Consider the following 24,326-nt stretch of genomic DNA (forward strand, 5'->3'; position numbering starts at 1 on the left):
TTAAAACTGCAAAGTTTGACTTTTACAATATGAATATGTCCGTTCTCCAGTCACTAAAATGTCTAGGTCTAAATACACTGTTAGGACATGGATCCCCAGATATTTGAAAACCTAGCCTTTCAAGCTCTACCTTTGTCTAGGTCTAAATACACTGTTAGGACACGGATCCCCAGATATTTGAAAACCTTGCCTGTTTTCAAGCTCTACCATGCTGACCTAGACCTGCAGAATAGTATATAAAAGTAGAAGATAGCACAAGAAATTCCATTTTTCCCATACAAAGGTGAAGAATATAAAAAGCCCAGGAGATTCGCCGACAGGGAATCCCATCTCCAAGACCAATGTGGCACCCTGGGCTGACCGACAGCTTTCTGCGGCTCACCCAGAGCAGCTCCAGGTGAACCAGCCGAAACTCCACACACACACACACCACCACTTCTCTCTGCAACTTGCCACAGCTCACTGGAGAGCTGTGGGAAAGGGACTATGGTGGCTCCCCTGGAGCTGCTCCAGGCAAGCCACAGAGAGTGGTGGCAAGTGGGAGTCTCTGTTGGCTCACCTGGAGCTGCACTGGATGAGCTGCAGAGATCAGTGGCAGGGGGGAGTCTCTGCTGGCTGAGTGAGTCACCAGAGACTTTCTCCTGGCCACTTTCATGATGGCCCCAGTGGAACCCACGGGCTTTACTGCTGCCAGTGGCATACCCCTCTGAGTTCCTAGGTTACGCAACTACTGCTGGGCCCAGCACGCCTCCCGAGCTACACCACCACTGCTGGACCCAGTGAAGGTCCTACTGCTACTCAGAGCAGCAGCAGCAGGAGAAAAAAAAATTAAAGGTGTCTATCGAACCAGTATGAATGTTGGTTAGCTTGATCTTATTATTGTGTATAAAAAGTAATTCCATTGTTGGATTAGAATGCAAGAAGAATGTTTTCTCAATTAGATCATAAGAACATAAGAAACGCCAATGTTGGACCAGGCCAAAGGCCCATCCAGTCCAACACTCTGTGTCACACAGTGGTCAAAAATACCAGGTGCCATCAGGAGGTCCAGCAGTGGGGCCAGGACATTAGAAGCCCTCCCACTGTTGAGCCCCCCAAGCACCAAGAAGACAGAGCATCACTTGCCCCAGAGCCCCTATCTATACCTTGTGGCTAATAGCCACTGATGGACCTCTGCTCCATATGCTTATCTTTCAATACTAATAATTAAAACTGAAATCCCTTCTCAAATAAACAACTTTTTTTTCTTCAGAGAATATATCTGCAAGCTGTTCAGTATATTGTCCACAAAACTAGCTATCACATTAACCAATTTAAGGTACATAGTTATATAGAAAGTTTTCAGATAATTTAATTATGATAATTTAAAAGTGAGAACCCAATACTACACTGTTCTGGTCTCGAATATTTATTATTTAAACAATGAAATCTACATAAAGGAAAGAGATCAGAAAATGTTTTGTCCACACATACCCTCCTGTTCAGTTCTGGTCATTTCCTCTAGCTTCTTCTGTTTCAGTGTGTCCACCACATCGGCAAGGCTTCCTTTGCGGCGTTCTGGAGTTCCAAAATTAACACTGGTCATTAGGTCACTGCGGTCGCGACCTCCTTCTTCGGGCTTATGTGGTGAGGTAGAAGTATTTCGGAAGGAATATAAGGAACATAACTTATTACTTTCTGACTCCTGTAAGAAACAAACACAATGATTGAAGAATAAACAAACTCTTCTGATACCAGAAATTTTATTATTTTATTATGGCAATTAATCATTTGGTAATATTAGAGATGAACCAGGACAGTCATTTTAGTTTCATTTTTACTTTCGTTATTGTGGGGAAATGAACACTATTAGGGTATTTTGATTGCCTTTGAAATTTCACTTTTTCATACGGGTCATTTTGGAGGCATTCAGAACTTTGGGGGACAAGTGGACTTGTGACTTTTTGGGAGCCCCTTTCCTCCACTTGTAATGGCTTCTGACAGCCATCTACAGAAAGTTGTTCTCTGTTGTCTATTCTGCGCTAAGGATAAACACTGCACAATTAAATACTTCTAGGTCTATTTAAGTTAATTGAGCTAAGAAAGGTGTATATCCATGTGGGATTGTACTGACGATCTCCGATCCTAGTTTTCTTCCCCAAGACCTTCAACACACAGCAATCAAACCTACCATTAAGGAACTGGCTGATGGACACCAGACATTACCATCTAATTGCATGAATGCTGAGATTGGTGTTTCATACAAATACACCATAAATGTATTTATATAAATACAGTTGCTGTGTTTGGAGTGCTGTTCTATGTCCTACTTTTTACTTGTGGCTCAGAGTGGAGTATTTGATGATAATGTTACATACTTGATGGATAGAGTCAACTAAACTACAGCTTAGGCAGATTCCTCTTATATCATTTTTGTAAGGTATCTCCTCACTTTATGTAACAGTTGTGCCCGAACCTCACTACAGTCCCCATACAGTCATATGTACCAGATGGAAAACTTCTAGAGGAGGGATCCCCAACATGGCACCTGCCAACACCTTTGCTGGCACCCACCGAATGTTTTTACAATGTGGGAATGGGCAGGTGGGACGTCTGCCCAGCAGGGCTTCTGATTTGCCATTGGAAAGTTCATTGGCTGTGTAAATTTTAGAAAAACCGCTTCAGTTGCAAGTGTCACCACAACACAAGGATCTTCACTGTGTGATTAAAGGTAAGATGTGTATATTCAAGACTATATTTGTAAAAGGCAGTCCATTAAGCCTTATTATTAAAGTTATACATAACTTCACTCCCTGACATTTTGTGGTTGGCTCTGGCTACTGTAGCAGCCATTCTGTGTTTGCACCATCTACCCTGTATCAGAATTCCAAAGCTGCCCACAGGCCCAAGGAGTTGGGGGCCTCTGTTCTGGAGAATACATGAAGTGGCTCTGCCTAGGTTTTAGGTCAATTGAGTTCCTTGCTACCCTGAGTTGTGTCCTTAGCGACTTGTATAAATCACCCCAGGGGTGGAGGTTACATGGCTCTGTGTCAGCTGTGAATAGTGGACTTGGAAAGAAGAAGAAGGAGAAGGAGGAGAAGAAGGAGAAGAAGGAGAAGAAGGAGGAGAAGGAGGAGAAGGAGAAGAAGAAGAAATTGGATTTATACCCCACCCTTCACTCGGAGTCTCAACAGAGAAACTATAGATTTTATTTCAGTTTACTTGCTATTGGATTAAAACTTTCTCCTCATGAAACATGCACATTTTGAAATGAAAACTGAAATTCAAGCCAATTCAGCTCAGCTTTAATGAAATATTTCAAGGGGCATACCCCAGCAGCATGCCAGGGGGCTTTTGAGTTCTAAGCAAAATGGTATGTTAAAATCCTCAGACCCTGCAATAATTTCCCCAGTTAGTTAAGGCCCAAAAATGGTTTCCAATTAACACTGTTCTCATGTTACAGAAGAATTGTAGTTTTTGTTTAAATATTTGTTCAGCATCAACTTATGTGAAGGACAACTATGTTCATAAATGTCTGTAATCAGTAGTCCAATTCTTCAAATGTTTTCTACCCATGGAAAAAACACAGACCACTCACTTGAAGTCATAATCCTTTCACAGTTTAAAAATATTAACAAATGCATGCATTAAAATGCTTACGATCTGCCTTTCGACTGAAAGATGAGCAAGGTGGCTAACGTAGTTCCAGAAGCACCACAACACAAAATTTAAAATATTACCATGAAAACAAAGTGGTATAGCAAATTACAGTCCTGTTAAAGTAGCAGGAGTTTATTTTTCTCCTTTGGGGGGGGGTATTTTTTAATATTTTTCTTGTGTCTGTGTGCACACCTGGAAGTCATGGTGACCTCTGGTGACTGACCCCTACTGGGGGCCTGGAGGATATTCAGAGAGGTGGCTGAATAAAGCCTGCCCCCACCTCCTGACTGCTCTCATCCAGGTACTTGCCAGAGTCAACCCTGCTTAGCTTCCGAGATGTGATGGGCTTGCCTGGGCTATTCAGGTCAGGCAGTAATGGGAGTTTATTAACTGTTTATCTAGTGTTATAGATCATTATGTTGTATGCTAATTTGTTGTTCACCCTCTGCCTATGTATGTATGGACTGTTAACTTCCATTTCAATGTATCTGAGGAAATGTGCATGTGGTCTTGAAGGTGTGACTGGACTCAAACTTTGTTCTGTCTAATGTTAAACATACGTTAATGCCATTCTGGCAGCCATATAAATATTCAAGGCCACATTTAAATCAAACCTTATGTTTGTTGTTTTGTGGATTTTTTTGTTATAACCTTTATTTATAAACAAATAACCTGAACCTTCCTGGGTTATTACTGGTATAATCCTGCTTCTCACATCGAACACTCTTCTTGATCCATAAGGGATAGACACCATGATTTTTGCATGTTTACATGTATCTAACTGCAAGTATACTTTGTTATACATTAAGTGGCTGTAATTCCATAGGGTTGGAGGCAAAAATGTCTTGTGTCCCTTCAATAGAGGCTAAATACATTAAGTGACTGTAATTCCATAGGGTTGGAGACAAAAATGGCCTGTGTCCCTTCAATAGAGGCTAAATAGGATGTTATTTACCATGCTATGAGTCAGTTACAGGGTATATTTCCATACATTAAGCCTCTACTGAAGAGACAGAACATTTTTCTCCAGGTCTGCTGGCAAATTTGTCCATATCCCATTCATGAACATAAATGTATGCTGGTAAGCCATAACGTGAGACACAGACATTACATATGCAGTGACACAAATGTAAACATGACCGCAATACAGATTCTCTGTTCTCATTTGCTTTTTTAAAAGATCAACATATTTTCATAGTTTATGGCTCCTTGCAAAATTATTGAATAAAACTTTATTTCTGCTGCTGTGCTTCAGTGTAGCTGCATTGAAACCATGATATCAATGGCAAGGGGAAGCATTTACTAGGTAGACACATGTTGCAATATTTGTGCATATTCTTTTCAGCATTCAGTAGGCAAGACACCATTCTTCAGAACTAATATGAGATGACTTAATTTAATGTTAATTTTCATTTGAAAAGGCTTTCAACATTTTCCACTAACTTCAAAAGAGATCCATTGTCAACTACTGGTGGTTTACAGACCAGAGTTTGGAAATTATAAGAGTAATTACAGCATGCCTATGTTCTGCCACAGTAGTGATTCTAGAAATAAACAACATTTTTTAAAAAAATTCTTGGAATAATGGTTGCAATAATTCTTTTTTTTTTTCCTCTTCCACATTTCACTGAAAATGTTCATTACAGGAAACAGGTCAGGTTATCATATCACCATTTTAGGATGATAATACCATAAAATAAACCTCCCATAGATGTAGTCATGGGTCAAATTGAAAGCCTCTAATATATATTTTGATAAGGTTTGCTGTTGGCAACATAGGGAGGCATGCATTCTCACTTATCAGGTTGTAGAGATTAAGGAGTGTCTGTGCCGAACGGGATAACAAACAATGGGCAACTGTGGTTACTAAGGGCCGTTGTTTGCAGAGATTATGTTGGTAACAAACCATCATTCACAGGCACAGGATGACACTGTTGCCATAATCTACAAGGGAAGAAGCATCTATCAATGCTGAAAATATATTTTAGTCACTTACACAGGTGATAAAGAAAGAAAACTTATGTGTTTCAGAGAAAACAGCCAGGCAACATGGTTTAGCATAATTTATGCAAAATTTCCACAATTCCCTTGTTGCTTTTAATCATTTTGTTTTTGGAAGACTGGGATTTCTTCCCTTGGTGGAGAAACTTCAGAGAAGTGCACTCAAGACCCACTAAAATGAACAAAATGTCAGCAATTAACCAGGCACTTATTTCAGTGGAACAAGAGTGCTTAATTACCTTTGGATAGCATCCTTTGCTTTGGTAAAGTGCAAGGGACTGGGAACCAAATGTTAGTATGGTTCAGTGGAAAATGACCTTTTTCTTTATTTAGGATTAGGAATAAGGCCTGTTGTGGAAATAAATACCAGCTCGAGAAAGAGGCTCTGGGAGAGTGCCCTGGCCTTGGGCACTCAGCATCAATTTGCTGTGGTGACCTTAGCAGGGTATAATGACACAGAGTCCACCATTTTCTCCAGGGGAACTGATCTCTGACATCTGAAGAGCAGTTATAATTCTGCATGATCGCCATCCCTCCCATGTAGACTGGCAACAATGGTTCCCCATGAGGGAATGGCTGGTTTGGAGGGTGGAGTCTATGGCATTGTACCTTTCTGAGGTCCCACCCCTCCTCAAACCTCACCCTCTCCAGGCCGCACCCCTCAAATCTTCAGGAATTTCCCAACCTGGAGTTGGCAACCCTATATCTCTCCCAGCCAACCATCAACCTACCGTTAACTGCCCCCTGGCTTCAGCTTTCCATTTCCTCGCCCTCCCTCCTAGAGAGCAGTTGTAATTCTGAGTGATCTCCAGCCCCCACCTGGAGATTGGTAACAATGATTCCCCATGAGGGAATGGCTGGCTTGAAGGGTGGAGTCTATGGCATTGTACCTGTCTGAGGTCCCACCCCTCCTCAAACCTCACCCTCTCCAGGCTCCATCCCTCAAATCTCCAGGAATTTCCCAACCTGGAGTTGGCAACCCTATCAGGACTGGCCCCAATGAGTTTTCTCCCAAAGGCCAAAACAGGTGTGGAAAGGGCCTTTTACTGACAGAACCTGGTTGCCTAGTAACAGGCACTGAGGAGAAAGTACAGTTGCTAGCTCAGATTAGGGAAATACCTGGAGATCTGGAGGGTGGATCCTGTGGAGGGCAGCATTGGGGGGGTGGAAGGACTCAGCAGGGGATAATGCCATAGTGTCTACCCTCCAAAGCAGCCATTTTCTCCAGGGGAACCGATCTCTGTCATCTGGAAATCAATTGTAACAGCGGGAGATCTCCAGGTCCCACCTGGAGATTGGCAACCCTAGGGGAAGTCAGCTGCACAGCAGGGCATTGAAAAGAATGATTTGATGGTTGCTGGCCCACCTCATTAGTCAGCGAGCCATGGTGGAGCCAAAAAAGAGAGAGAGTCATTTTAAGTTAATTCTGACAGGAAAGTGGCCAAGCTGGCAGTGGATGGGGGAGGGGTTATGTTGTAAGTCCTTTGTTTTTTTACTAACAGAAGCAAGCTTGGTTGCCTACCAACAGCCACTGAGGGGACAGTTAGTCACAGTTAGTCCCCCACAGGAGCCAAGAGAAGTGTCTTCCTCAAGAGAGAGTCTGACTTTCCAGGAGCCGCAGCTTGTTTCCTCTAGGCCAGACCCTCCCTGGCGCTGTCACCACAGCTGAAGGAAGGCAGGGACCCTTCGAAAGGCACTGGGCAGCCTTCTCTGCAGTGGAGCCTGCTGAGCTATCACCCTGACAAAGCGCCAGTCTTGCGGCTGAGGGAGAGGGGCCACGAGGGGCAGCAAAGGTGAGTCCTTCCCCCGCTTGCTGCCTCATTAGGTCTGCCTCCTTCTCCCTCATGGAGGGGTTGCCGCTTCTCAGCAGAGCATCCATCCCCTTTGCCGGCTCCCTCCAGACTGAGGGCAAGACACTGGCTGCCGGCTCTGTGGGCGGGGCCGAGGCAATGTAGCAAGGCAATGCAGCCAGGGGATTGGCAGACCTTCAGAGTGGCAGCTGAGGGAGCCAAAGGCTGTGGGAGCATGTGGAACATTGAGGAAAGTGGGACACGAAAACTCTTTTATATATAAGGAGAGATTAGCAAGAGAACCATTCGCTAACGTACACCTATATTCTCAGATCGCATTTATGTGAAGATTGTTATGTTAAAAACTGCGGATAAAGTAAAATATTTCCTAGACTTTCTAGAGGTACTAGGGAAGATTCCGGTTTCTGTAGGGGCTAAAAAGGAGAATGCAGTGGGAGGAGTAAGAATCACAGGAAGAATCAAAGGCCTGCTCTTCAACATATTCAAGATTAAGTTGCCAAAAAGAATCATAAGAATATGGTTGCTGTTTATTTTTATATTTCTAACCCTCTATTTTCCCTAAAAGATGCCAACATCTACTCTTACTCCATAGAACAAGCATCTTCATTCTTAAAAGATAGCTGGCTAGCAGAACACCAAAGCCACAATTTCCACCTTGTAGCCTATGCAGTGTCCCTTTTGATAAGCATGATTTTGTGCCTTGAATAATTAGAAATCTAACTGATCTGGCATATATTTCTCCCTATCCTTGATAGTTTTTGTTTCAATATAGGAGAACAAATTTCTAAGTTACCAGAAATTCCTAAATGACGTAAAATACGTTTGCTGTTTGTGGCAACCTGCAGCTCAGGGTCAACCAAGAGGAGTTTCATCAATATGGTGTCAGTTTACAAGGATGTGGAAGTTGATGTAAGGAGAAAATTACCAGAATACTCCAAAACTCTGCAGATGACTTCTATTATTTTTTTTTTGAACTATTAATTGTTTATGCAGGGCTCTTTTTGTAGAAAAAGCCCAGCAGGAACTCATTAGCATAATAGGCCACACCCAACAGCAGGAACTCATTAGCACATTAGGCCATACCCCTGATAGCACAGCATATTAACATATTAGGCCACACACCCCATGTTGCGAGAAGTGTGGCCATCCGGCCACACCCACCTTTTGCTTCTTATTCTGTTTACCTTGTTTGTTGTCAAAACCCAGGGCTTTTTTTGTAGCAGGAACCCTTTGCATGTTAGGCCACACACCCCTAATGTAGCCAATCCTAATGAGTTTCTGCTGTTGGGTGTGGCCTATTGTGCTAATGAGTTCCTGCTGGGCGTGGCCAACTTGGGAGCCAGCCGGAACTCTGTTCCTGTGCGTTCCTGCCCAAAAATAGCCCTGGTTTATAGAAATCAGATGTCCCGCTCACCCATAAAATCCTGCTTCCTAAAGTAGATATGCATGCAATCAAATATGCTTGTCCTTTCAAGACAAAGGTCAGGAGATATAAGTTAATGGAATTTATTTCTATTCATGTAGATCATGTCAAGAAAGATTTTTTTTTCATCTTAGTATTTCCTTCCATATATGTTGACTAAACACTGCCATATAATTCTGGATCTCCCACCCCCTTTCAAATGAGATGTGTGGGTGATGTAGCAAAACACTGGTTTCTGTTATTTGAAATGTGTTGGATCCACTATCAAAGCAATCTCAACACAAAATGGTTCAGAGAATAATGGACACTGTGTCCTTTTGACATTTAAGAGAACAATATTATGTACAAAGTCAACCTTTCTTTCAGATAAGGACTATCCTTTTAAAGGTATCACGCACCAAGTGGGATTTCATTCTGATCTTTATTTGCCTGTCAAATCAGCAATAGAAGGCATGCAGTCAACAGGAGAACTGCACAAGCTTAAATGTATTTAGGGATTAAGCAAGCAAATGGGAGGACTATTAGTTTATCTAATAATAGCTGAAGTATATTATAGAAATCTAAATTAGCAGTAAATGCATTTTTTCCCCCTTCAGGAGAGCTAAGGAACTGGAAGAATATTATCAGAGACATAAAAGGAAACAGTTGAGGGCCCTTTACAGCTGCATCCAAAACACACATTTGCCAGAACAACATACGTAGAAAGGCAGCATGTACCAATCACAAGTCTAGGTTTGATCTGCCTAAAAACTGCAGAAGCAAACTAGACAGGTGGAAAACAGTGGGGCACGGAAGGACTTTCCTTGACATTTTCCTTGGGAACCTGACCCATCTATGGGATTAGCTACTTGAAAGGCTGAACACTACAGCAGTAATTTGCTATGTGCCCAACAGAGGGTTTATGTGTTTCAGCAAATGCCTGAAGAATTCCCTTTTGTTTGATGTGTAAACCATGGGTTATTTTTCATTATTTCGTCTCTTAATGGCATGATACATTTTTCTTTGACAGAAAAAGCATCTTGGGAATAAGAGGAACACAAGAACATAAGGAGAACCCTGCTGGATCAGATGAGTGGTCCATCCAGTCCAGTACCCTGTCTCACACAGTGGCCAACCAGTTGTTATGGAGGGTCAACAACAGGGCACAGAGGCCTGATGTTGCCCTCTAGTACTGGCATTCAGAGGTTTCAAAATGTAGCATTCCCTTTATCAACATGTCTAGTAGCCACCGACCTGTCCCCCTTGAGTTTCCCCAATGTCCTTTTAAAGCTGAGCATGCCCGTGACCATCACTACATCCTCTGCAAGTGAATTCCACATTTTAATCATTTCTTAAATGAAGGAGTACTTCCTTTTTCCTTCCTGAAGCTATTTCCCATCAACATCACTGGGGGCCATAGTTCCCTCTAAGCTGCGCTAGGTGGAGCTGGCACACAACATTGTAACAGGTAGCACAGGGATTTCTATTTCAGCCCACAAGGCATTTTTCCCTCCATTGGAATCAATGGGGGATGGGGGCACGTCCTTCTGGGGCCCACAGAACTGGACCCTATAGAACACATTTTTAAAAAACTGTCCTAACTATACAAAGGTCTGATTGGAAATTATTAGCCCTCCGCTAGAAAGATTTCCTGGGAGATCAAATAAAATCAAGCTTGATTATCTCCTGTCAGATAGAAACCACCAGACTACTCGACGGGTGGCTAAATGCTGTGCTCAGGTTTACAAGCATCGAAAATCCCTTTTGGCAGCATGACTTTGTAGTTATTTGGCATGATTTTGTATGTTTTTAAGACTTAATTTTATCTCTTTTTATCTTTTTAAAATGTTTTCAACCCAACTGTATTGCTGGTTGCTGGCTTTTGCATTTCTTAATCAAACCGTGCTCCAGGTCGCTGACTGTTGTAATAAAGTGATTGATTGAGAATTGGACCCCTGGTCCAATCTTTTTGAAACTTGGGGAGTTTGAGGAGAGGCACCAGCAGCTATATTGCAAATTTGGTGCCTCTACCTCAAAAAACAGCCCCACAGAGCCCAAGATATCCACAGATCGATTCTCCATTATAGCCATTGACCATAATAGTCCCCATAGGCTACAATGGAGCCAGGAAAAAATATTATTATTTTTGCACACCCCTATTATGCTTTTCAATATGATTTGTAAGCTGCCTTGAGTCACAGGAAAAAGTGAGATGAAAATATTTGAATAAATAAGTTATTTGGGCAGGTTGATAAAATTTAAGCAACTTCCTGTTAGGTTAGGAAGGATTCTGACAGTGTTTGTTCCTCCCCTGTTGTACTTGACCTGTAATGATGGTTGTCATATTTAACTTAAAAATACAAAGTAGACTGCAACCACCACCACCCCCAAGTGCTGGGGTGGGTAGACCTGTTCTCTGGAGGCCAGGTCTACTAATATAGTGGAAAGGGGTGGGTAGACCTGTTCTCTGGAGGACAGGTCTACCAATACAGTGGAAAGGGGTGGGTGAAATTTGACTTGATTCTGTTTTCTCTTGTAATGTTTAAATTATTGTTAAATTTTAGTATAAATATAATTTAAAATATTTATTCTGAGTTTTTTCTTCTAAAAAACTAATTTACATGATAGTCAAATAGAGACTTGCTCACAACTTTAATGCTACTAGCTTTTTTCGTTCACAAGGTAGGATTTCTGCTCACAACACTGTGGAGCTTAGAAGGAACATTACTGGGTATCCCCAAGTTCTAATATTTTGTGAAAGAGAGAAAAGGTTCTATTTACTCTTTTTGCACCACCATGCATAATTTTATAAATCTCTGTTATGTCTCTCCTCAGTCAATTTTTGTCTGAAAAGTCTTGGTCTCTTTAACCTTTCCTCATAGGAAAGGTGCTCCAACCCCTTAATCATTTTGGTTGTCCTCTTCTGTGCTTTTTCTAGCTCTGCAATGTCCTTTTTGACCAGAATTGCACACAGTACTCAAAATGAGGCTGCACAAAAGATCTATACATGCAGGGCCGGCTCACCCACTAGGCGAACTAGGCATTCGCCTAGAGTGCCGGGCCCTGGATGGGGCGCCAAGCTGTGCCTCCCCCATCCCCCCCATTTGGTGGCGGCGGCGGCGGGGGGGAGGAGGCGGTGGTGGCAGCAGCAAAAGGGTGGCTGGCTCCAGAGGTCTCCAGATCTCTAGGCCCCACTGGGAGGTTGGCATCTGCGCCACAAGGCAGCCTCGCCTAGGGCGCAGAAACACCTCGAGCCGGCCCTGTATACATGGACATTATAATAGTGGCAATATTTATTTTTATCCCTCTCCTAATAATGCCCCACATGGAGTTTGTCTTTTTACCACCCACACACACTTGGAAGAAGTTCCCCACTGCAGGAGAGGGAGAGACTCTCTCCGAGAGAGACGACTGGCACTTTCCTGCTATCCAGGAGCAGCCCTGATGTAGAACAACACCTATTGGTCAGCACTAATGTCAGCCTAGACCTAGCCTAGACTGTATCCCTAGACCGCTGTATCACCTCTCTAAGGAAGGCAGCATACGGAATTGGAGGAGGGTCTTAGTCATGCTGGGGCAGGATGTTTGATGAATGTACTATTTCAGTGCAGATGGGAGCTGGTAGATATGGGAGTGGGCTTGTTGTTCTTCTCACCTTCAGTGTGATTCAACTGACCCCTGCTGACTTGGTTAACAGCTTAGAGGTTATACTGGAACCAACATTACTACTGAAGAAGCAAGTTAATGCAGCTGCAAGAAATGCTTTCTGCCAACTCAGTTTAGCCCAGAAGATGGCCTCCTACCTTGACCCATAGGCGTAATCTTCGTGGGGGCGGCGGGGCTTCAGCCCCCGCCGAAATTTTCAGGAAGCTGCTCAGCCTCCCCCGGGAGCCACCCTTGCTCCTAGCAAAGCAATGCCTCTGGCCCAGCCCCAGCCCCCCCCGGGAAATTGGAAAGTCTACACCCTTGCCTTGACCTGGCAAATATGGCCACCTGCATCCATGCCACGGTAACAACTGAAACTAGACTCCTGTAAAGCACTGTGTGTGTCTCTCCTCAAGTTCATTCAGAGACTCCTTTTGGCATAGATCACTGGAGCTTGATTATATTAGGAACTAGTTGGAGCATACATAGTAGTCCTGCAGTCACAACATTAGCTGCCCACCAGTCAGCAGGTTCAATCCAAAGTATTGGCTGTCACATACAAAATACTTCAAAGCCTTGGATCTGCAAGACCACCTCTCCTCCTCTGCTCTGCTATGATAGCTTTACTCATTTGATCAGGGCTTTCTGCAGGTGCCACCCTGCAAATGGGCAAAAGGAAGAACTGTCTACACACATCTTGCTGCAGATTTTCCAAGCAGGAAGCCTTTAAACTTCACTTTGGATTCTGTGCCAGCCTTATGCACCAGTATTTTTCCTCCAGTAGATTTATTCTGCAGTTACAATTTAAAAACACACACTTTTCTTTTTCTTTTTAAAAGTTTTTTATTGCTTTCCCACTACATAAACTTTAAGGAAAGGGAAGAAGGGGCTAAGGCTAAAATACAAAGCTAAAGCAAGGATCATCTTTCAAAATTATATAAATAGCTTATTGTATTTCCCAGCCTTAAAGTAAATTAAAAATATGAGGAGTATAATTGTTTAAGATTAATATAGAATCAAACTAAAGCAAGCATATTTAGCCAAAATAGATGTAAGCCAGTTTTTCATATAACAAATGGATAAAAGCCTTTCAGAGTTAAACTACATATTATTTTGCATATTTCTTGTTTTTCTTGTGTTTGCTCTTGACATAGGTCAGTCTAACTGAGGAGTTTCGGAGCAGCTACTCCTTTATCGTCGTCAGAGTCCTCTGAGGATTTGTCAGTTGTACTTCCACTGTCTCCCGATTCATGTTCACTTTCTTCTTCAGTTTGTTTAGTGTCCTCTGTTTTCCCTTTTTCTTTGGCTGTTGTTTGATGTTTCTCCACAAAGGCCTTTGCTTTTTGTACAGAGTCAATCTTCTCTTTCTTATCCTTGTAGTTGAAGATAAGTCCTTCCGGAAATATCCATCTATAGGGAATGGATTGTTTGCGTTGAAAAGCAATTCGATTTTTATACTGTCTCCTCTGTTTTGGTATTTCAAATGGAATGTCTTTTGGTATTTGGATTTCTTCATCTTGTATTTTCACGGTTATCCCATTAGTAGCTTTTAAGATTGTGTCTCTCGTTGATCTCTTGGAGAACTTAATAAACACTTCACCAGGCAGTTTATTTTTCATAATTAAATCTGGATAAGTTTGATAAACCATATCCATATCGCTTTGTATCAGTTCCATTTTCAAATCTGTCACTGGTGCCAATGCTTCACTTAATATCTTTTTTAAGTTCTCCCCTTTTTTTCTGGGATACCCTGGAACCTCAAGACATATAATGATCTCTCAATTTTAAGTTGTAATAGCTGCTCCTTGTCGGAAATCCACTCTTTTTCTATCACCTCCAGTCTCTAGTTTATCAATTTTGTCGTAGCTTCAACCGTTTGTCATAAAACAACCGTTTTATGAGTTTCTTCTGTCTTGATAGTTGTTTCTTTCAGCTGTTTCTGGAGATCATCAAATTTACTGTTGAGATTTGTCATCTAGTCCAGCAGAGGGCGCAAAGCCATAGTTAACATGTTTGGAAAATCAGTAGGTATTTCCAGCTTGTGTCTCGATGACTTTGAGCTGGCAATTCCTGGAGAAGGATTCTTTTTCAGTGCCATTTTATCTCCTCGTAAAGACATTGTTTACATAAGAAACAGATCATTTGGACACTCTGAAGGTCTCTTTATTTAATTACGCTCTGAGCTGGTCTACACTGTCTTAGGCTATGTTGATTTTCAGCATCAACCGGTTCTCTGCCCTTCACTTTATACACCACGATTTTTCCCCTGGGGGAGGGATTCCCCCCCTCCTCTACCAATTCAAATTAGGACTTTTGGGCAGCTGATCGCTTCTTCACTTAGTTAGTTAAATAAGCTCAGTCTCACAGTTCATCCCAACATTTGCTTCAGGGGCTGGGTGGGAGCAACAAAGCACTAGATCTCTTGCTCGCTTTCTCCGGCATGTGCCTCCACATCCATGGTGAGCTCGCGGTGGCAGGAGCTATAGGGGCAAAGGGGAGCCTCAATTCTTCAGCTACCACCTTAGAAGAGGCACCCCTCGTGCCCCAGGCTATAAGCCCCCTACAAGGGCTCTCGGGGGCCCCAGAATCATCTGGGACCCCTCGCATCTGTGGCGATAACGGGGTGCTCACATCAGAGTGAGATGGAGCTTGCCCGTTCAGCAAGTCGCTAAAACTGGAACAACACACACTTTTCTAAATGGCTTGGGAACATCATTTCTGATGTATGGGGGATGGTGTCCATTTTTTAAATTTATGCAATTGCTCTATCGCAGCTGCACAGTAGGGTCCAGCAAGCACCTTCTGTTTAAATCCTCGTGGTTCAGGTTTTCACATGCATTTTAGCGTTAGTTTGTTGAATGAAAGGGAACAGAAAGAACCACAGGCAAAGGGGGGGGGAAATCAATGCTGAAATTGACAGGACTTTTTTTAAAAAACTGCCAAGCAGCTGCCAAGCCATTTTCCATATCGCCAAACACTAGGGAACTCTCTGCTTTGTTACTGGCTGATTTAAAATGACAAAGGAAAAAGTAATCAATGGAACTTGTACACCGACGAAGGAGGAAGGATGACAGAAGGTGCAGAGTAGATGGAATGACCTCGATGTGGGGGTGGGGAGTGACCTCTGAGGAGCAGCAAAAGGGCAGGGAAAGTCCAAGGGAATCTGCACACTTTTTAATTACCTTTGGCTTAGAAGCGAAACAAGGGGAAAATCGGTATAAAAGCACTCTCAGAAAACCTGGGGAAACAGCAACCAGAGAGCAAACTGAGCGCTGAAGGGAGAAAAAATAATGCACAATGGAAAAGAAAACCCAGTGGACATAGACAGTGAAAGCGAGGGAAAACACCTGCGCGTAATAGAAGAAGAGGAGGAGGAGGAGGAGATTGGATTTATACCCCATCCTTCTCAGAGCAGCTTACACACTCCTCCCCACAACAGACACCCTGTGAGGTAGGCGGGGCTGAGAGAGCCATGACAGAAATGGCTCTTTTTCAAGAACATCTCTGACAGAACTATGGCTTGCCCAAGGTCATCCAGCAGCTGCAAGTGGAGGAGTGGGGAATCAAACCCAGTTCTCCCAGATTAGAGTCTGCGCACTTAACCACGACACCAAACTGGCCATTCTCTGTTGTGGCCCCACCTTATGGAATTGTATAAAACTACATTTAGAAAGGTAATACAGCTATATTATAACAGAATGGTCAGGACGATGTTTTAATAAAGGGAAAGGGACTGTTGACTAGACTACTGTGAATGGTACATTTGAAAACCAGTTATGGGCCTAAATGTTGACGGTTCTGAACAGAGTTGAGCTCAGGTAAAGCACAAAAATACTGAAGTATTTGTTTGTAATTATAGAGATTACAAGAACCAACTGGGTTGTTCTTACTGTTTTAATAGCAAGCCCAGATAAGGAGAACTTTTCTTTTCCCAATCCAGTTATCCTGTTCCACATGACAGAAGTGTTTAGAACTAAGCCCTGTGCCTATGGCGTCAGATAGGGCTACTACAGCTCTAACCTTGTGTAAGCCAGCTCCAGTAAAATGTAAAACTACATGTAGACCTATTTCTCCTAGTGTACCTTGTTAAGTAAACACAGGAAATTAATCAGCAAAAAACATTTGAGCAAACTACATTCAAATGCTGAATTTTAAGTTTTTATCATAAACTAGAAACTGTGAATACTTTCCTGCTTAGTAGCCAACAAGAACTCTCACAAACACAAGACAACGGCTGTTTCCATAGGAGTTCAAAGAAAGCATTTGTATGAATGGCCAGCAAAGCAGAAAACAAATATTAGTAGCATGAATGAGTTGCTTGAGCTCTTAATTTCTAAGCAGTTGAAGCTTCTCAGTTTTAAAGGAGTGTTTATCAGTTCTTCCATTTAATAGGACACACTTAAATAAACATCACAGGAAAGTTGGATATCCAGAGTGGTTTTTATTCCAAGCTCTGGCAGCAATCTGGCATTTGGAGCCTAAGTGTAGTTAACATATAATGAAAGCAAATATTTACAAAAAGCATTTCCAGCTATCTCATTAATATAAGAGTTTCCCTTTTCTGGATCCCAACAAAATAGATATAAAAGATGTAACATAATAGTATCAATGCAATTGTTAAAATTTTCATTTTAAAAAAAACTTTCATATAAAAATGAAACCTCGAATGTCAGGTATGTTTTAAGAGAAGGGCTTTAATATGAAATGTTTACCTTTAACACTGATCCCTAATTGTTAATTTACAATGAAAATCCAGTGGGAGGGAGATTTTTTTTAGGGGGGAAGGTTCTACCCAAATGGTACTTGACCAATAGACCATTTATTTTATTTTATTTTATTTTATTTAAATATTCATAGTCCACTTTTCTCCCCCAGGGAGATCCAAAGCAACTTACAGCATCTTTCTCCCCTCGGCCATTTTACCTTCACAACAACCCTGTGAGGCTGGTTAGGATGAGAGAGACTGACTGAATCGAGTTCACCCAGCAGGATTCCACAGCAGAATATGGATTAAAACCTTGTCTGGGATCCTAGTCCAAAATGTTAACAACTAATTTCAAATCTTCATCTAACATTTATAACTTTGTTATCGCTGGGTCAGTTCCTTAAGCATAGATTTCCAGAACAACTATTTGCTTGACCTCCAACAGATTATTTGATGTAATAAAATCCACACAGATCTTGAACCTTGGCGCTTCGATCACTAACTGCTTCACACTGTACTCTTCACCGCGAAAATGCTTAGGAGGAGGGGAGATTACTACTTGCTGGGGCATATTTCATTTGTGCCATTTCTGTACAGCACTTAGCATACCACTGGTAGTACATTCAGATGAACCAGTAGAAACAGCATAACACCTGGTTACAAACATGTTAGATGAGCTACTATTTTAAAAAAAATATCCAAAACATTAAACCCACATACAGCAAAAAGATTTTGTAGTTCAGGGGGTAACATGAGCGTCCTGCTCACACAATGAGCCTGCTCCACTATAAATGCCATTAGTGTGCCATTGTAACTGCCAGAATAAAATTGGATAATTTTATCCACTATCACCTATTCATGTAGAACATTTATTGTATACATTTACATGCAGCACCTGCAGTGGAATGTCGGGAGAAAGCGATATAGTCCTCGAGTTTCTGCACACTGAACAGTGCCAAACCATTTCTAAGCATCATATAAAAACAGGACATTTATGAGACAGAAAGGTATCTCATAAAACTGTTATGAATTAGGAGATCCTTGGCCAAGTCACAGAAGAGATCATCCATATAAACATGCAGGAATGTCGTAACCTGTATGTGAATGTCAGTGGCCAGCATGTTAGAAGATTCATGTTTCAGGAGACTAAGTGACCTTGCTGCAGGAGTTTTCATAGCCTCAGAAACTAAACTAAACGTAGTTGGTTTTCTTAGCAAAGATACAGAACCCACCCACCCCCCTTAAGCTGTCAAAAGTACAAAAGAAATGCAAAAAGTCTTTGTACAGATGTAGTAAAGTACTGGATTTTATCTTCTGGCAGGTGTTCAATATGCAGCCCACATAATCACATGTTAATGACTGGAGTGTGTTAATCAGCATGCATACCTGATTCCTTCTCATCCAAGGAAGAAAGAACCCAAACAATTTACAGCATGTAAATGCTGCTACTTTCAAAAGACGCATATACATAGTAATGGAAAGGAAAAAAGAACGCCGATACACTATTATCCACAGCATCTCAAACAACTGAAATGGCTGTTATCATGTCCACAAAAAAGCTAGAGTCTTCTGTCCCAAGGATAATTTCTGTCCCAAGGATAATTTCTCTGGACGTATCACAAGCCAAATCTTCCTAGAAGGTACCCTTTGTGACTGGAAACATTTTATTCACTACAATTATTCAGCTATAATGATAGGAGAAGCACATTTTTCTTTACATTTCTAAGGAAGACCTTGCATTTTGATAACAGGTCCCAAGACTGACTTCTGGTGAACTAGATCTCAAACGATGCCTTGTTCCCTCAAGCGGCATTCAAAAAACAAAATGTATAACTATCATTAATGGGAAATGTGCATGAATCTGGCTTGTTACCTGACTCTTTTCCCCTGCCTTCTATGTGTAGAATCATAGTAAAAAAACTGTTTCCCTTTAGTGTCAAGGTAATAGGCAACCATAATTAGTTCCATCCCCCCCCCCCCCAAACAAAATGCTTTCTGAAGGCTGGATTAAATCCTGGTTAGTGGAGGGAAACTAACCCCATCTGACACATGTCTCTGCATTCATAAGTCACGGGCAACCAGAGTTAATGTTTCACCACAGTCCTTGGCAATAAGAGGGAGCAGTATGGCACGTGCAGAAGTCCAGCAACAGGGCAGTTGGTGGATATTTCACTTTCCCTTGTCACAAAATTGTTTTATGCACATAATACAAATTAGGGCTCTTTTTGTAGAAAAAGCCCAGCAGGAACTCATTAGCATACTGGGCCACACCCCTGACAGCACAGCTCATTAGCACATTAGGCCACACCCCCATTTTACCAGAAGTGTGGTTATCCAGCCACACCCACCTTTTGCTTGTTATTATGTTTACCTTGTTTGTTGTCAAAACCCAGGGCTTTTTTGTAGCAGGAACTCCCTTGCATGTTAGGCCACACACCCCTAATGCAGCCAATCCTAATGAGTTTCTGCTATTGGGTGTGGCCTGTTATGCTAATGAGTTCCTGCTGGGTGTGGCCAACTTACTGGAATGAGCTTCCGGATGAGATCAGGGCCCTGCGGGACCTTTCACAGTTCCGCAGGGCTGTGAAAATGGAGCTCTTCCATCAGGCATTTAGGTAAGGAGCTGTGCTCTATCATCTTTGCTCTGTACCAATTTTATTTCCAGCCTGAGCCCACCAATAGTGGATGTATCGTTGTAGGTGCACTTTAACACAACCGTCACGCCATCGTTATGCTAATGGATTTAATAATTTTATTGTGCATTTTATATTGATTCTTATATTGTTGTTTTATCTACTGTTCCCTTTGTAAGCCACCCTGAGCCTGCCTCAGTGGGAAGGGCGGGCTAAAAATCAAATTAATAAATTAAATAAATACATAAATTTCTTATTTGTTTCTCATAATGGTCAGAGATAATCAAATATCATTGTGATCAGGTATTCCTGAGGAGGTGGCATGGTTGTAGCATGACGAGGAATGCAATCTGGGGCCCCCGCCTGTGATGGCAGGTGAATGGAAGCCCATGGATTGTCCCTAGCAAGAAACAAAGAAGAGGACTCATGGCAGCCATGAGTGCCTAGCTGTCACTACCCACTAAGAGGGACTTAAAAGTCTGCACCTCATCCACAATGATCGATGTGGATCCACAATCCACAATCATCGATGAAGCATATCACCGTATCTCTTAAAGCAACATTACCTGAAACTCTACTATACAACGCAGCCCCTTTACCTTTACCTTTACTTGTTTTCTTCACTGGAAGAAAGCTTCACTGGAAGGAGCTTCATGAAAGTGAACCTCATTGGTGGCAGAGAGAAAACTGAAGGAAGAGTGCTCCTCCCCCTCCTAAGCATGCTGGGAAAAGGCATGAAAGCAGCATGGGGGAAGGAAAAGGTATACCCTCTCTCATTCTTGAGCTTCAAAAATCTCTCTGTGGAAGGCCCGCACATGGACAATAGACATGTGGGACTGCACAGATACCACGACAATGAATCCAGTGATCTGCTACGGTGCACAAAATTCCATTTGAACCAATGATTTCATACAAGCTGATTTCGCACTAGAGCTGCCTCGATGTTGCGCCGCCGTTTGCCCCGACACTATTGGTCAATTTCACGCCCAAAGCTGTGGGGCTGCATTTGACCCACGGCTTCGCCCAATTTCCTGCGCAGTTTTGTGATCCTCAAAAAACAGGATCACGAAACTGCGGGGGAAATCGGGCGAAGCCGCGAGTCAAAATGCAGCCCCGTGGCTTCGGGTGTGAAATTGACCAATAATATCGGGGCAAACAGCGGCGCAACATTGAGGCAGCTCTAGTGCATAATCAGCCACAGAATAATACACACAAAATAGGAAAACACCTAAGAACATTAGAAAAGCCCTGCTGGATCAGATGTCAATCTATTCCAGCATTCTGTTTCACACAGTGGTAAGGTTGCCAGCTCTGGGTTAACAGGGTTCCCTCTAAGCTGAGTTAGTGTGAGCTAGCTCACAGTTTTTTAGCTTCCAGCTCACAGATTTTTTTCTTAGCTCAGGAAGGATGGCTCCAGAGCAAACTGATTTGTGCAGCAGCCAAATTGCTCGCTCACACCTTTAATGTCAGTAGCTCGCAAAGTAGAGTTTTTGCTCACAAGATCCCACAGCTTAGAGGGAGCATTGGTTAGGAAATACCTGGAGATTTTGGGAGTGGAGCCCGGGGAGGGCAGGATTTAGGGAGGGAAAGGACCTCAGCAGGTACCATGCCATAGAGCCCACCCTCCAAAGCAGGTATTTTCTCCAGAGGAACTGATCTCTGTTGTCTGGAGATGAGCTGTAATACCAGGATATCTCCAGGCCCCACCTGGAGGTTTGGTAACAAACACACAGGAAACACGGCAAGTTGAGTAAACATGGGAAAACACCGTGTTCAAACAAAACACAGTTCTGATATGCTTCTATCATTTCATATATTCAAATAAATCATATACTTACAATATACAGTAAAGACCCTAGTAAAAAGGTAAAGGTTCCCTTGCTCGAAAGCCAGTCGAATCCGAGTCTAGGGTGGCGGTGCTAATCTCCGTTTCAAAGCCGAAGAGCCAGCACTGTCCGAAGACATTTCCGTGGTCATGTGGCCGGCATGACTCAACACCAAGGCGCACGGAGCGCTGTTACCTTCCCACTGAAGTGGTACCTATTTATCTACTTGCAATTTCTTGCTTTTGAACTGCTAGGTTGGCAGGAGCTGGAACTAGAGACGGGAGCTCACTCCGTCATGCGGCACACTCGGGTCTCGAACTGCTAAACTACCGACCTTCCACAGCCTGCAGTTCTGCGTCTTAACCACCTGAGCCACTGCAGCTCCCAAAGACCCTAGTACAACCTATTAATTATAGTACACTGATAACAATGACATAAAGAACAATATATATTTTGTAGGAAAGTCCACAACTACAGAGACGAATACGCAGATAGGATTCAATGCTGTGGGCTTGTCTTGCTTACAGAAAAGAGATGCAGCAAACGTCATGCAACACGCCTCCCAGGCAAGTGGTGCGTGCTTTGAGAAATTCCTCTTCAGGCAAACGATTTCTCCAGGAACCAAAGCTCACAATGCTACAGTGCACAAGTCAAGAAATGCTGTAGAAGGTGCATTGTAGCACTGTGAGCTTTGGTTCCAGGAGAAATCGTTTGCCTGAAGAAGAATTTCTCGAAACACACACCTTTTGCCAAGGCCAGCCCACAGCTTTTGCCCAGGCCAGTCCCCGCAACCTGGGGCTGCGTTGGAAAGCCCATCGGTCACAAAGCAGCCCTGCGCTGCCAACCGGGCGCGGGGTGGTAGAGATCCACAGCAAGAGAGATCTACATCCAAGGCAGGATTGTCAGTGCTATGAGGATAAAAGGGGGCAAAGAGCAAGATGGGGACTGCTGTGAGTGCCCGCGGGGGAGAAAGACAGGTGGGGTGGAAAAAGGAGGAGAAAAGCAATTAAATGGAGGGGGGGTGCTTGGAGTGCAGGTGTGCGTGGAGTGTGAGTGTGTGGCCCATTCCCCCCCCCCTAAATGCATTGAGGGAGAAGGGGGAGGCCATGGATTTCACGGCCCCCAGCTTTTTAAAAGGGCCCATTTAAAAAACCTTGGTGACGGACCTGGCAATAACCCTGGGAAGAAACTTAAGCTGATATTTCACAGCTGACCAGAGAACTGAGTCTGCTTTTTCCACTGGGCTTGTTTTTCTCACCCTACCAGTTGATGAAGCTTGAGCTTCATATGTATAATCAATGTATCCCATTCAACTAAGTCAATATGAACAATCAATGTATTCTAACTGTAATCCAGATACTCTCTTGGGGCCAAAAAAGATATTACATTTTTAAAGACTTGTGACTCGGCTTCCTAGACCTGACTCACTCTCCATGCAGTCCAATTCAGCTGGGAGCTGCAGTGTGGAAGGGAAGGAATATTGTGTTCCCTTCCCCCATGTTGTTTTCCTGAGCTAAAACAGTGCCAGCACCATTCTGGCTCAGGAAAACAGCACAAGGGGAAGGCAGGAGCCCCCAGTTCCCCCATGCCACAGTTCAAAGCCAAATCAGGCTGTCACTCATTTTTAAAAGAGACATTCCCAACAATTGCTGCACAGCTGTTGCGACAGTCAGATCCAGGGAAACCCCCCATACAACTCTTCTTTTGAAAATATAATATCACTTTTAGACGATGAACCTTCTAAGTACCTGGAAATAAGCTGAATGGAAACCAATGGAACTTGCATTCAAGCAAGTAAGCTTGGGACGATGGACTAAATCAGTTTCTGACGTAAGGTAAACTTTAGTAGAAAGAGACACACCTGGGTTAACTGGATAGTAATCATAAGCTCTCATGGGCTTCTCAGAGTCATGCCCCTGATATGCCTCTAGAAACCCACTTTAACCATCTTTCCTATCTAACTACATCTTTATTTTTACCTTCTCTCTCTGTAAACTGCATATCCCCCCCTCACATAGACTTTCTATCTGCTACCCCCAGTCACATTTTTCTTTCAGGATTTTAGCACAGGGGGAATGAGAGCATCAACAACCAGGGGTCATTTCCTGCAGGAGCGCACAGGAGCGGAGCTCCGGCTGTAAAGAGCCCAGGGGGCAGGCACATGCAACAAGCCCCACCCCCTGCTCCCAGCAGCCCTCAGTCAGAGCAAGAAGCAGCCAGGTAAGTTGCAGAGCTCCCCCCGGCCTCCCGATCCAAAACAGTCCAGTGGCACCTTTAAGACCAAGTTTTATTCAGGTACAAGCTCTCCCTCCTCTGCGAGGACAGATCTGCACACATACACACCCAATAGCTAGCAATCCAAAACAGTCCAGTGGAGCCTGAGCGGTGGGTGTTGCCTTCTGACACACTTCCGGTGATGTTAGGGGGTGTGGCATATGCAAATAAGTTATGCTAATGAGTTCCTGCACCTCTTTTTATACGAAATGACCCCTGTCAACAACTACTACAAAGAATGCCGGGGAAATCACATTGCCTACCATTACTCTATTTATTCTACTTGAATGTCACTATCCATGTCCACATATCTATTTGTCCTAGTATGTTTGGATCAGACAGAATCAGTTACATAAAAGTATATCTACGCCTAGTGTTACCATTTTTCCA

The 24,326-nt window shown here is 43.0% G+C and overlaps 1 protein-coding gene across 8 annotated transcripts in view; it reads right to left on the bottom strand.

Moving 5' to 3' along the window:
* SOX6 (SRY-box 6) overlaps window positions 1-24,326 on the bottom strand; it is a 678,959-nt gene that overhangs the window by 358,838 nt on the left and 295,795 nt on the right. For all 8 annotated transcript variants that reach the window (XM_015422310.1, XM_015422307.1, XM_015422305.1 and 5 more), the window contains one exon: window positions 1,474-1,684. In XM_015422310.1, coding sequence (XP_015277796.1) covers window positions 1,474-1,684 — 211 coding nt within the window. The remainder of the gene's footprint in view (window positions 1-1,473; window positions 1,685-24,326) is intronic.

Source organism: Gekko japonicus, unplaced genomic scaffold (assembly GCF_001447785.1).
Source record: "Gekko japonicus isolate JY-2015 unplaced genomic scaffold, Gekko_japonicus_V1.1 scaffold693, whole genome shotgun sequence".
Taxonomy (NCBI): Eukaryota; Metazoa; Chordata; class Lepidosauria; order Squamata; family Gekkonidae; genus Gekko; species Gekko japonicus.